General features: G+C 41.5%; 1 protein-coding gene across 12 annotated transcripts; it reads right to left on the reverse strand.

Annotated features, from left to right (window-relative positions):
- Window positions 1–565: 565 nt before the first annotated feature.
- Window positions 566–12,842, reverse strand: CIPC (CLOCK interacting pacemaker). Of its 12 annotated transcripts, none has more exons than XM_069783806.1 (6): window positions 12,697–12,799; window positions 11,209–11,299; window positions 10,303–10,440; window positions 9,577–9,751; window positions 8,498–8,667; window positions 566–5,001 (listed from the first exon to the last, which is right to left on the reverse strand). In XM_069783806.1, exons 4-6 carry the CDS (start codon window positions 9,641–9,643, stop codon window positions 4,123–4,125), a joined length of 1,116 nt encoding a protein of 371 aa, XP_069639907.1. In that variant the 5' UTR covers window positions 9,644–9,751; window positions 10,303–10,440; window positions 11,209–11,299; window positions 12,697–12,799; the 3' UTR covers window positions 566–4,122. The 12 variants fall into 12 exon arrangements, with proteins under 12 accessions (XP_069639907.1, XP_069639908.1, XP_069639903.1 ...); XM_069783807.1 differs by having other exon boundaries at window positions 10,303–10,483; window positions 11,209–11,292; window positions 12,697–12,788; XM_069783802.1 differs by lacking the exon at window positions 10,303–10,440 and having other exon boundaries at window positions 12,697–12,833.
- Window positions 12,843–13,111: the final 269 nt, after the last annotated feature.

The following is a 13,111-nucleotide window of genomic DNA, read 5'->3' on the forward strand; positions in this document are numbered from 1 at the left end:
TCATCTTTGAACAAAGAAAAGACCATGTGAAGATGGCTACATTTTGAAAAATGTGTTTCAGTGAAAAGCTGGTATACATATTTAGTTGAAGAATGTTCTTCAAGAGAAAGAATAAAATTTTTCACTCAAGTAATTCTTTTAGTAGCCAAGATCCTTAGTTCACAATTTAGAACTTCTACATACCCGGCTGACAGGTTTAAGATGCAGTGTAGGAGTTCACCCTGCACAGACGGTGAGCACAATGTACAGTCATCACATAGAGATAACAGTACAGAGATGGAAAAATCCTTCCAGGTTGTTCATGACAGATCTACGGCAATGGTCACCCACGACAATATATTTTTAGAGTTCTGCACAGCCCACTTTTACTCATGCTCCTCCCAGAGACCCTTTAATTCATACATTCTGTTAAAGCTCACATGACACTCTTCAGAGAGATACATCATAGTATCACTTTTGGATCTGCACTTTCCCACATGGGCAACTCGCTGTTGTGGAGCTATATGTCATGCAAGCTTTGGAACCAAAGACTTTGCAGTTTAACAGCATTGAAATAACCCACAAACTTTTTAAGTATATACTTTATTTCATTCATATTTCACAGTCTGTTTCTGTAAAGTTTTAGCAAAAAGTTCATCTTCTATAACAGGGTTCTTAGGCTACTGTATTCAGAGCTGGCAACTGACTTCGAAAGTACATTCCAACTAGAGCAGTAGAATTTCAAAAATACATAGTGAAAGTAATCAAAAATACCAACATTTATTAAAACTTAACAGAAAAACAGCAGTCTGTCCAACACATCAAGCCACCCCACCTGCTAGTTGTCAGCAGCAACTGAAGCCCCAGCAGGCCATCTGATTTGACTTTTTAGATTGGGACAGCTGTCTTCAGCTAACTTGTTAATACAAAATCTTGCTGCTTCAAAGGTGAAAAAAATCTGGAAGTTCCTTGCTTACAGGTTTCCAATCAGAGAGGCTAATGTTTCTGCTCAAATCTACCAGACCACTTCCAGATTCTGCCCAGAATCAGGACCTATTCTGGTCCTGACGTAGTCAACTAATTTTCTCAACACAGTTCCAAGCTAACCTATTTTATTAAACTGCAGCCAAGAAAGGAAAGCCCTTATTGTTTAAAGGTTTATCTGGGCTTCCAGGAATAAAGGCAGCTAAGAGAAATTGAACAGAATGGTACTTGATGACATGTCTATCACTAGGGGCCTTCAACATCTTTTTTTTTATAGATGTTAACTGCAAATCTTGATGCATCTAGGGATATGGTTCCTAAGGGGCCCCAGATTTACATATAATAGTTCCAGACTGGATTTTTCTAGTTACACTATTTAAGTCTGGACTGACGCCCAGTAGGAGATTTCTAACCAGCTGCTGGACTTTTATTCACAGATTTATTGAATATGTATTTATACAAATTATACCAGCTGAAAGGCCCATCAGCTATAAGCACACCCACTTCAGCCCACCCTCAGTGCTGTCAGGGGAAAAAATACATGCGGTACCGTGTGGAGTATGAGAGATTTCTATCAGCTAGAGTCTCCCTAAGTCAGAGGGTATTACCCTGCAAGGCCAATTTTTCCTTCCTTTTACTCTATCAGAGCAGTGGAAATAGGATGGAGAAGAGGTCACTGGTAGACTTAACTTTTTCTTGTCTCAAACAGCTAGGATGGGACTTTTTTCTTTCTGACTTCCTTGAATCTCTAGGTAGCCCAAGTCCATCATCTTGTTTTCTAGGACAAATAACTTCCTAAAAATATATATATTCTGAACTTCAAATTCTCCTCTCTATTTGATGGGTAGAGAAAGAATTTTAGGAAAAGTAGGAAAGATGTCCTGTGCATTTTCTCTCACCTCACCCCTAGGCCTATTACAGGTCAATGGATCAATGGAACTGCGCCCTACTGCCTCCTCTCCTTCCTGTTAAGGAGCTCAGAAGAAACAAGCTTATCTTTTGGGATTCTTTCACAAATGGCCTAAGGTACCATCACATCTATCCTGCCAAATATCATTCAGTGCAGATATTACAACTGATTTCAAAAGAGCTAGATCAGACATGTCCTACATTATTACACTGTACTATGCTGCCTTCCTGCCTTCTGGGTTTGCTGGCTGAATTTCCATACAGCTGTGCTGCGAGTTATGAGACATCCTAGTATGCACAATTATAGCAGGCATATTTAAAAAAATACATGACAAAACTCAGACTATGAACACTTTTCTTTTAATCAATTCCCATGTACTGCGCTAGTCTTCAGCAGGTGGGCAGGATATCATGAAAGGCATGGCTACTAGTTTGCCACAGCTTCACTAGGGCGAATCCTGGCACGAAATTTCTCTCTAAACCTATGGCTAGTACAAATATGACTCACATTTCTCCTCTTTGTGAGGCTTGTATGGCATTTCTTTTCATCAGTGTAAAAAGGGGGAAACCCCTTACAAGAACAAAGCCCCTTACAATTTCTCTAGTGCACATATTTGAGGAAGACTACAAAAGCATTCTCTACAGCATCCTGCAATATTCATTCCCAAAGGCATCAGAAAATAAAAAGGTCTAGTCACAAATTAGCAAGACATACACTCTACTTTCAAGTTTCCTTTTTTAAGAATCTGAAACAGATGATAGAAGTGATAAAAGCACCAAAACACCAGTCACCTAGACTGCACAATTTTGTGAAATCACTGTCACTCAGAAAGGAGCATACCATAAACAATCCAGATTCCTTAACGTTCTTAGACAGAGCCATTCTTAGTTCTCCACACAGACTGCCTCTGAAAGAACCCCTTCAGATTTGGAGTGACATGGTTAAGTGTCTAAAAAAACTGAAATGAAATAAGCATCTGTAGAACAGCTTTTGTAACATGACTACTGTGGTTCTCTACTAGTAAGGCCTAATATCTTATGCACACAGTGGTGTTAGTTGTATCTCAAGGCAAGCAGGCTAGGAATGATATAAATTTAAAGTGGAGGAAAAAAATTGGTTTGTTGGTTGTTTTTTGGGTTTTTTTTAAGTTCAAACTCAGGTAGATAAATTTTTTTAGGGAGATTATCCAAGATGACATCTCTCTCTCTCCTCCCTCCCACCCCCATTTGATTTCTCCAAATAAAGAGAGGGAAGAGGGATAGGAGGACTTGTTTCACCACAAGCCATTATGCTCCTTTTCCTTCCACCTCTTTTTTTTTTTTTATACTTAGCAATCTGATTTCACAGGAAAAAAAGGAGTTTAGGCTTGTAAACTAAAGATACACATAACAAATAATATGCAGCTAGTCTTGCCAAATTAATCCTGTCAAATGAATATCTTCCTTGTACTGTTTTTAAAAAAGTCACTGCAGTCTTTAACAACGTTTAATGTGTTAGCTACTAAGAAAATCCAAAGCCACTTGCCTTGTACACTTGTTAGCCATTAATAAATATGGCTTTGGAACAAACCCTTCCAATGCAAGCCTTGTGATTTTGATCTGTACAGTTGAGTGAGTGAAAATCAAAAGTATAACTCATCAAAACACTTAATTTCACTTGGGTCCTAAGACACTCATCACTTTGACCAAAGACTGCAATGAATATAGAATGCTGCTTCAGCACAAGCAGATCTCCACTAATTCAAATGCGTTAAAACCCCAAAGCAAGACTGCTGTAACAGTGGACACCGACAGCCTAAAGATATCATCCCACCAACGTAAGTTTCCTCTCCTCACACCAACTCCCTTCATCTACTTGCAGCTGATGATGGCCCAATACTGGGGCCTGTTCTGCTGTCCGATTCTCAGGACTATCTGAAGATGGGACTAGGAAGATGCTTGCTTGCAGAATACTGCAAATGACTGTCTTTCCACTGCAAAATGGGAACATGCCAGCAGAGAACATCCAAGCTTCTTGAGTCCAAGGAAACACACTGAGTTAGCATGGAGTTCAAGGTCACACTGAAGTAGTAAGTACCCATTCTGCCAAGACCCCACCATGCTATTCTAGTCCCACAACTGGCTCTGAAGACAAGTTGTTAATGGCACGCCACTTCGCAAGTCTTGGACTCAGAAAATGCTCAAGTAAAAGCTTGAGACGGGAAATAGGAGGCACAGAAATAACTTGACCAAGAGCTATGTACCTTTTTACTACATGTTGGGATAAGTGGGGTCTTCAAGGTTGTTATCAGCTTTTTCAGATCCTGTTAGAGATGCTTCTAGCTCTGCCCATGACTGTGGAGCATTGTTCTTTATTGCCTCTATGAAAAGCTGTGTTTGGTGCTTCAGCCGGTCCAGCTCGGCCTGAGTCACCTGGTTCTGATGAATGAGCTCCTTGGTTTTTAAAGTGATCTCCAGCAATCCTGACCTGCGTAGCACAACAAGTGTATTCTGAAAGCGTCTGCACTTGCTTTGCTGTTGCAAGAGCAGCTCAGGGGTAGTGCAAATCTCTTCTGGTATCAGTGGGGGACTCCACACTGCAGACTGCATCGTAGTCTGTGCTGCACTCTCGCTGTCATGAGGGGTGCACTTTGTTGCCTGCAGAGTTCCAAAAGGCAAAATGGGAGCCAAACCCGGCACTTTCTGAGTGTCACTGGAGACACGATGAAAACCAGGAAGAGCTGACAGTTTTCCACTTGTCACTAGAGTTGAAGAATTTTGCTGGCTAGAATCCTGCGGGGTCTTAAAGCTAACTGGTATGTGGGCAAAAGGACTAGTAGGCAACCCTGTACTCCTCGATACAGGAGAAGTCTCCATCTTGGGTGCTTCTGTGCAGAGTCGTTTATGGCAGGTGGTTTCCTGACGTTCTTCTAGATCAAAGGAGTGATCTCTTTTGCAGGGCTGTGGTGCTATTTTGGGATAAGAATTCAGGATGGGCAGGTAATTAGTGGAGTCACTTCTCTTCTTCCCAACAGGGTGAGGGTTAATGGGAGGTGGGATTGATGGACGAAGAAACACTAGCTGTGGCTGAGCTGGAATCACTTCAAAGGATGGCTGCACGGTCCAAGACTGGAGCTGTGATGAACTCCCCTGAGAAGCACAAATGGGGAAAAAACAGAAGTCTTACAACAACATTGTAGAAGAGGATCAAAAAACCTTAAGTGAAAACTGGTGGACTGCACCATTTCTCCGTATTTGATACACACTGTCCAATTAATACATTCTGAAGAGTTGGCCATCAAACTCATCCTTCTCTTTATCTGACAACAGAGCATAGCACTAGAATCAAAGCTGTAATCCATAATCCTTTTACTATGGGACAGTAGATAGATTTAAAAACAATTCAATCTGAATTTATACATGGTTTCCTAAATGAGGATTACAGCGCATGCTTATATTGTACAATGCTTATGTAAAAGTTCAACCGAGACTTGGGGTCGAACAACAAGTGTACAGAAAAATTGAAAAATAATTAAAGCATTGCGGTTATGAAGCATTTTAAAAGAGTCAAAGAAAGACTGCATAGACATTTTAGGAACAATTCAGACTCCCTCTTTTGTTTAAAGGCAGCAACTCTAATCTTGTCAATTCTATTCTTATAGCAAGCTTTTGAAATGGTTATTTAAAATAGACTACAGCTGTTCAGTAAGTCTTGCAATCTTAAGTACAATACACAGTTTCAATAAATTTAAATCCATGAAGTAGAAAAAAAAATGCTGAATATCAACCAAGGCAGGGAAAAAAGCCTGTTGTAAGCTCAGAGCAGTTTAACTCCATACCTCTGGTGAAATAGTGCGCACTGACAAACCATAAGAGCATTTTATTTCAAGAAAAATGCCCAAGTTTCTACTCCCTCCCACAAGCCATATTCTGAAATATAGGGGAATACATAAATTTTTACAAGACACTATCTCTTCCTCCTCCAATACATTATTACAGATCATGAGATCTCCTGGCCAAAAAGCATGCCTGCTTTTCTCCAAACATATCAAATGGCCTAGTAAGAGATACTATTTCTTTCTGAAGCAAAACTTCACTTCTTAGTACATCTAAGTCATCACCACTACAATTATACGAATATACTGTCAGCTGCCTTTCCAGTTCCTCATAATTTGGAATGCTACTGGCAAGCCTGCTGAAGGCACAGTTTTTTAGCTAGCAAAAATACATTTTATTATTTTTGGTACTATACTGAGTCATCTGAAAACCATCTCCTTTCCCCCAGTTTCATAAGATTTAAACTGGCAAATGCCAACATGCTTTGCTGAAGTCCATTCCTCCAGTAAAACACTTGAACTTGTCAAAAGTGGTTATTACCCACCGATTAGGACAGAGACTTGGAGATGAGATTCAATTACATATTCTGACACAGAATTTTTTTGGTTCAGTGGGCAAGATGCTTATGGAATAGGGGTACAAAACAACTACCTGTAAAAAATAAATACTACTACCTTATCACGGAAGAAAGGACAAACACATTCAAAAGAAAAGTATCTGGAGATGTTAGGAGTGAGGAAGTAAATAAATACCACAGCTATACATACACAGAACAGCCTTAAGGAGCAAGGTTTTGGGGTCAGTAGTTGTCATTTACTGCACAATTGTACAGTATCTAGCACAGCAGTACCCCAAAATCATGGAGGCCAGAAGAACTGTGGTAACTGTTTATCTTGTTCTTGTTTTTTCTCCATGTTACCTACTTTCTTCTCCTTTCCATTCACATTGCATTCTGCTCTTGTTCTCCTACCCAAAATCTCACTTTTAGTAGAGAAGGACATGTCTATTTTACTAATTCTGCAAAGTGTTGGGTTTTGGTTGGTGTGGTTTGTTTTTTTTAATGAAAGCCAACATCCTGCATGTATCAGAGTCACTTGTCTAAAAAGCCTTCCTACTTATTAAGGACTTTTACAAGACTTACAGAAACCTTGCCACAAGCAGCACTGTGTTTCAGAGAATTAATCCCTGCTTGATTTTTTTTTTTAAGTAACGTTATTGTTAGCTGTTTACACTCTGAAATTGGGACAGCAGGTAACCATCACTGCGCAGGATCACAGTGGTTCTAAGACAGAAGGATGATGCTGATTGAAATTGAAACTGGAACAAATAAACAGCAGTAACTGGATGCTGCTTTTTTTCTTTTTTTTTTTTTTTTTGGTCCAGCAAGCCCAACTGAGTACTGCGTTGAAAAGACCATTTTAAAAAGATGACCAGCATGACTATCTGAGGCATAACAGAAGGAGGCAGAGAGACACTTCATTATTATTCTGACCTAGACTTGTTGCTTTTGTTTATTGCAGTAAACATTTTTCAATTTAACATTATTCTCTTTAACCATACATAATTAGACTTAATTGTCATGACGCACTGCTCAAGAGAACTGAGTTTGGTAATTTTATCTACCTCCAACTCTTCCTCACCAAATTACCTTTTTGCTACACTACCAGTTTTTTAATAGATATTTTATATATATATAATTTTTTTTAATATATATATACTAGCTACTTCTCCTAACTGTTTGTAACACAACCTGGAGTTTAACATTAGACTAATTTTTGAGCTCTGGGCCAAAGGCTGTAAACCTTTGGTGAAGCTTGCCTACTCACTACTATATAAATACTTCAGCATTTGCTTAGACAGTATTTTGTCCACAAAACTAAAAACATTACTATAAAATAAAATTGTTTGTCAAGATAAAGCACAATGCTCAGAAATCAGAACAATCTCCCCCACAAATGCATAATCTGCCAAATACAGAAACCCGTATATGTGTTAGCATTGATACACAGTATTTGAATTTAGTAGGTTTTGCTTGTTGTCATAACAGATTGAGTAGAAAAAGAATCAGAATCTATATTCTTTTTTGCCCTTCTCACTGTATTCTCAGAAGTATTGTAATAAAAAAAAACGCTGAAGAACTTTTGCTCTGCTCAGAAAACATGAGCGAGTGGCAATACTTTGAACTTGGAGCTCTCAAATCTTCTGTTACAACGTGAAAGTTAGGAGTCTCACAGATGTGCTGGAGGAACAACACATAAGATATTGGAGGACATAAATAGGGAATGTAATTGTTGCAATGTGAGCCATCACATGCAATTAAGAGAAACAACTGTTAAACTTCACAGCTAACTTCAGATACAGATTTAATTTTTCCATTTATAACATTCTGCATTAGTGTTTCCCATTGCACATAAAGCACTTCCAGGACCTAAGAACTAGGAAACAAAACCTATCATCCTACTTTACTGTCTTTATTGAATGAAACAGAGAACATCAGCTTTCAAAAGGAAAAACAACCACTTTTTTGATCTTTGGTGCTATCTATTTGGGGGGGGGGGGTGTTCCTTTGAGACAAACAGGTTTAGTAGACATAGCAGAGCTTCTCCTCTTCACACTTTTTTTGATCTTAGTGATTCTAGCTGCTACCCAAAAGGAGGTGGCTTTCACAATAGGACTTTTTGAGTTACCAGTTACCTTCTGGACTGCAACGACTTTGTAAAATCTTTCTGAAAGGAAAAATATTTAAAAAAAAAAACCAAAACCAACTGAAGAACATGAAACATTTTTCAATATATTATTTCTTCCCTACCTGCTTAACTAACACATTTTTCATTACGACCATAGGAGAAAGTGCAGGAAAGGAGCTGCTTGTGGTCATTGGGCATTGCCAAGGCCCATCTTCTGCGTTCCAACACAATGCATTCAGCACGTCCTCCGAGTCAGTCTGCTCCATAGCACTCAGGCACTCTGAACTTCCATCTGCCAGATGTAGAATTCAGCTGTTAGCTGTTTCACATGCAGCATGTTTGCTACTATTCTGTTTTCTTTCAACCAAGCCACAAAGAACAATAAAGTTTAGTTCTGGAATATCAATAAAATTAGACCTGCTGTGACAGCTGTCAAATAGCCTTTAATAAAAGGCTTTATATTTCAGGCCAGTTCTCATGCAGCTATCATCTCCCAAAAAATCTATTACTTTTTGTTCTTTTGTATTTAGTCTCTAAGGGACTGCACACTATCATGAAGACTACTCTAAAACCTGGTGCAGAAAAGAACTACGGGCTCCAGCATTGCCACAGCTGTAGTCTGTAATGCAGGCATTTTGTGCCTTGAAATCTTCCATCCACAAACCCAGTAAGACAGGTGTCTCTCACAAAAGCATTTTTTTTTTTCTTTTCAAGGCCATCTTTGCACAGTTTTGTTGATTATTAAAATGGCACACTGTGTCTACATTTTACTGATGTTACAACAATTACTCTCTGGTTTATCAGGCTCTACTGACAATCTGGTCAAATCGTAAGAGACATTAGACTGAATAATCCAACAGTTCATTCATCACTGCAAAGAACAAAAAGTAATTTTGTCTTCCCTACTTCTAGACTCTGAAGTCTGAGATTCTTCCATTTCTTTCTTTATTAGGCACATTTTAAATTCCCATGCCATTCAAATTCACAGGATGAACTTTATAGCTACATAAAGCTCCACTCCAAAAAAAGTTTGATGATCAGATGATTGCAGATGCAACCTGTCTTGCATACAAAGGTCCTCCCAGGTAATGAGACACAAACTGTAAAGGGCTAGAGACAGATTTGTCAAAACATCACCAATAAAAGCAAAGTCTGAGCAAGGTAACACAAAAAAAAAAGGTAATGCAGTGGTTTTCTAAACCTGAATATCCGGAGTCCTTGTCAGATTCAGTTGCCGCCATGCTGAAGTGATGGTTCAAGCTTTTCATTTCCGTCACTTTGCCCAATAGTTCCCTGAGGGTCTCAATAGATGACTATTTTGTCCCCATGCTTCCATAGTGCTGCAGGCAGCCATTAACACCTTTTCCATTGAGGAACTACAAAAATAGTTAAGAACAAAAAGGGACTTTCTCTGAATCTAAAGGAAGTTTCATCAGTATAAGACAACAAAGGCGGCCATGTTTATCCTTATGGAAGTCTGGTTATCAAAGGTTTGCTGTATCTGTTAAGCGATCTGTAGAGTTCTATTAAGTTCCCAGCTTCACGTTTGCTATGTTTATCACACATTTACGTTAGCAAAGGCTTGCCAATAAAATCACTGTTTAGTGCCTGCAAAACTCTCTAACTATGCATGTTTAATAACACATTACAAAGTAGAAAAGATAGGCAACAATTCTTCGCATCAATGGACACACTACTTTGTAGAATCTTCTGGACTAAAGTTTTCCATCTGCCTTAGGCTGATTTCTTAAGTTTCAGGAAAGTTTCCATGATCCAATCTTTCACTCCCCTGCACCAAGTACAAGAGAACAGTATCATACTAGGCATGGCTGTTGCGTCCTTTAGGGTAGGTTAAAAGATGCCAAAAAACCTAAGGCACAGGAAGGAAGAAATTAATTGAAGCAGAAATATAGTACAGATATTTTACTTTTTAAAAAAATTCTTTAGTTTTTACTACTGCTGTGAATGCCATCAATGAATCAAAGCTATTTCAGAAGTACTGAAGACATGGATGCAATTGAAGGGGCAGAATTCACCTGTCTCTCTCAACTCCTTTCTTCAGTGGCTGAGCAAGTCAGAGTACAGGTCGGCCAATCTTACTGAATTACCTGAGGTAGAATCATTTCACACTTAAGATTACCAAGTAAAGTACACAGCAGATTCATCTGGAGAGCACAATGCATAACTAATTTCTAACTCTCTTATGAATTCTGTCAGACAAGGTAGTAATTCCTTACTGTACACACAAATCTTGGGAAACAGGAACGCGATTTCTTGATCTGCTAAAAACATAATGCCCAATTCTATGAAGCTCAGCAATGTGAGTAACCAAAATAAAATAGCAGATACAAAAGTGTGTGGTTGTTTTCTGTAATTAAATTAATTCCCCTCTGAGTCAAGTAGGATAGCTGCATATCTCTTTTTTACGCTGCCAGTGAGCCAATTGGAGACTTTCAGAAAAGAAATAGCTCAAATCATTCAAAGAATGAAATTTAGATAGAAAACTAATGTATTATACATGTTTCTCCACCCATAAAGAGCAAAACAAACAAATCTAAAGGCTATTCATAAACAACATTTTTTTCAAGATCTAGAAGTTACTCAGGCCATATTTATCTTATGAAAACTTAGCTATCCCAACACAGGTCAGCTGTGCTGGGTGAAGCCCATACAACACATACAGCTGAACCTGCAAAGCTATGGTTTTGTTAATACAGTCTGTTTCACTCTCAAGTAAAGTAAGTCATCAGAGAAAAGAAAGTAAAGTAAGCAATCAAAGAACATGCTGAGGCTAAATAAACCCATACTGCTAAAAGCGCAACACATACTATACCTGCAATGCACTCCTAGGGGAGACATGGCCTTAGAAATGCCCTCTTCTTCCCACACCCAGAATGAGAACACTGGAAGGCTGAAACTAAAAGCTATGAAAATCAGAAAAATGTATAGTTACATTATGGCCTCCCATAGTGCATACTTGCCACAACCTTCAGCTGCTTCCTGAGGGTAGGCAGACTCTAGTAAGACAGAGCAAAGTTTCTGCTTCTCTTAAAGAAGGTAGCTGAGAGTTTGGCTAACAGAAAAGTGACTGGATGAAGGGCAGAAATTATGTCTAATGTTATTTGTAGAAATTACTTTCCTAAAAAGCAACCCTTTGAAGTTGCGTCTCATGTTAGAGTTGTATAGTTAAATTACAAATACAGGAACTCAGGAGTCCGCATCATAGTCAGGCCAGCAGTCCATTAAAGCAGTACCCCATGCAAGCTACTTCAAATGACATTGCAGCACATTCTGGAATAATCTACCCCGAAGGGCAAGGTTCTTCTTAAGGTCCTGACAACTGGTTGCTAGAATTCTGCTCCAAGATCTCGAGCCTTGGCACCTCCAGTAATGAATTCTGTACGTTAGATAACAGTGTTGAGATGGTAGGGTGACTGTCTACATAACTACAAGAAAAACAGAATAACAGTCAGCAGAAGAGAACTTCCTCAGTAGCTATTTGCATCATTTTTACTTTCCATGTTCAGTCACACCTGCTGTCCTGCTAACAGGTATGGAGCAAACATAACTACATAAGGGCTACCGAAATGCTGTCCCTTGAATGGAAGATGAGGTTTAAGTCCCAATCCATGCTTTCATTATTTAGCCCTTTCCAAAACAAATGTATTTTATGAAAGCAATACGTATTGATGCTAATCTCCAAAAAAGCAGAACTAGAAACGGAAGGAGGGCTAGAAATAAGTAAAACAAGAACACGCCACCTGCTAGCCTTGCATCAAGGGAAGCTTTGGGAAGGGCTGGCACACCTTCCTCTCTTCCCTTATGGAAAAAACCAAAGGGGTAACAACAACAACAAAACCGCAGCAGAAAACAAACAAACCAGAAGCACCGCTCTCTCCAGACGCAGGCGTGGGATCCCTCCCGCCCACCCGCGGGGCAGACACCCCCCCCCCGCCGGGCAGGCAGGTGCTCCGCCGCGCACCGGCGGGAAGCGCCGGGCGCCAACCCCGCCGCCCCGGGCCCTCCCTCCCGCCGCAGCGGCGAGAGCTGACCCCACCCGACCGCCTTCCTGGCGCTTCGCCCAGACGCCGGGCCCGGGCGCCGGGGAGCCCCGGAGCTCTGCCCGCCCGGGCGGGGTGCCCTCGCTGCGGGCCCGGCGTCAGGAGAGGCTCCCGCGCAGGCGGGCCGAGCCACCCGGCTTTCGGGCCCGAGCCGCCGCCCCGGCACCCGGCGAGGCGAAGCGAAGCAAGCCCCGGCGATGGCCGGCCGGGAGTCCCCAGGCCCCGCAGCTGCCACCGCTCCCCCGCGCCGGGCCCCTCACCTGGCCGCGGGCCGCCACAGCTCCAAGCGCGCCGGGCCGCGCATGCGCGACACCCTACCATGGAGCACGAACCTCCCTCGTCGCCTAGACCGGCCCAGCCCGGAAGAGGGAAGTTGCCCGCCAGGCTCCCTTCGGCGCACATGCGCACAGCGAAGCTGCCTGCGCCGGCCGGCCGAGCTGTGCGCTTGCTGGGGGCGGGGTGTTTGCAGCGCGCGCGCGCCTTCTCGGCGCGCGGGGCGGGGCCTCGACATGGCGTCGTGGTGCCCGGGGCCAGCGCACCTCATGGGGAGCCCAGGCGGGAGGGCAGGGGCCTCTGGGGGACCGCAGGGGCAGGCTCAGTACAGGAGTCCTGACCACAGCCCCCGAGTGCGGTGGGGGTGGGCGTGAGGTGGGAGCGGGCAGCTCGAGATGCGCA

Source organism: Haliaeetus albicilla, chromosome 5, assembly GCF_947461875.1.
Source record: "Haliaeetus albicilla chromosome 5, bHalAlb1.1, whole genome shotgun sequence".
Taxonomy (NCBI): domain Eukaryota; kingdom Metazoa; phylum Chordata; class Aves; order Accipitriformes; family Accipitridae; genus Haliaeetus; species Haliaeetus albicilla.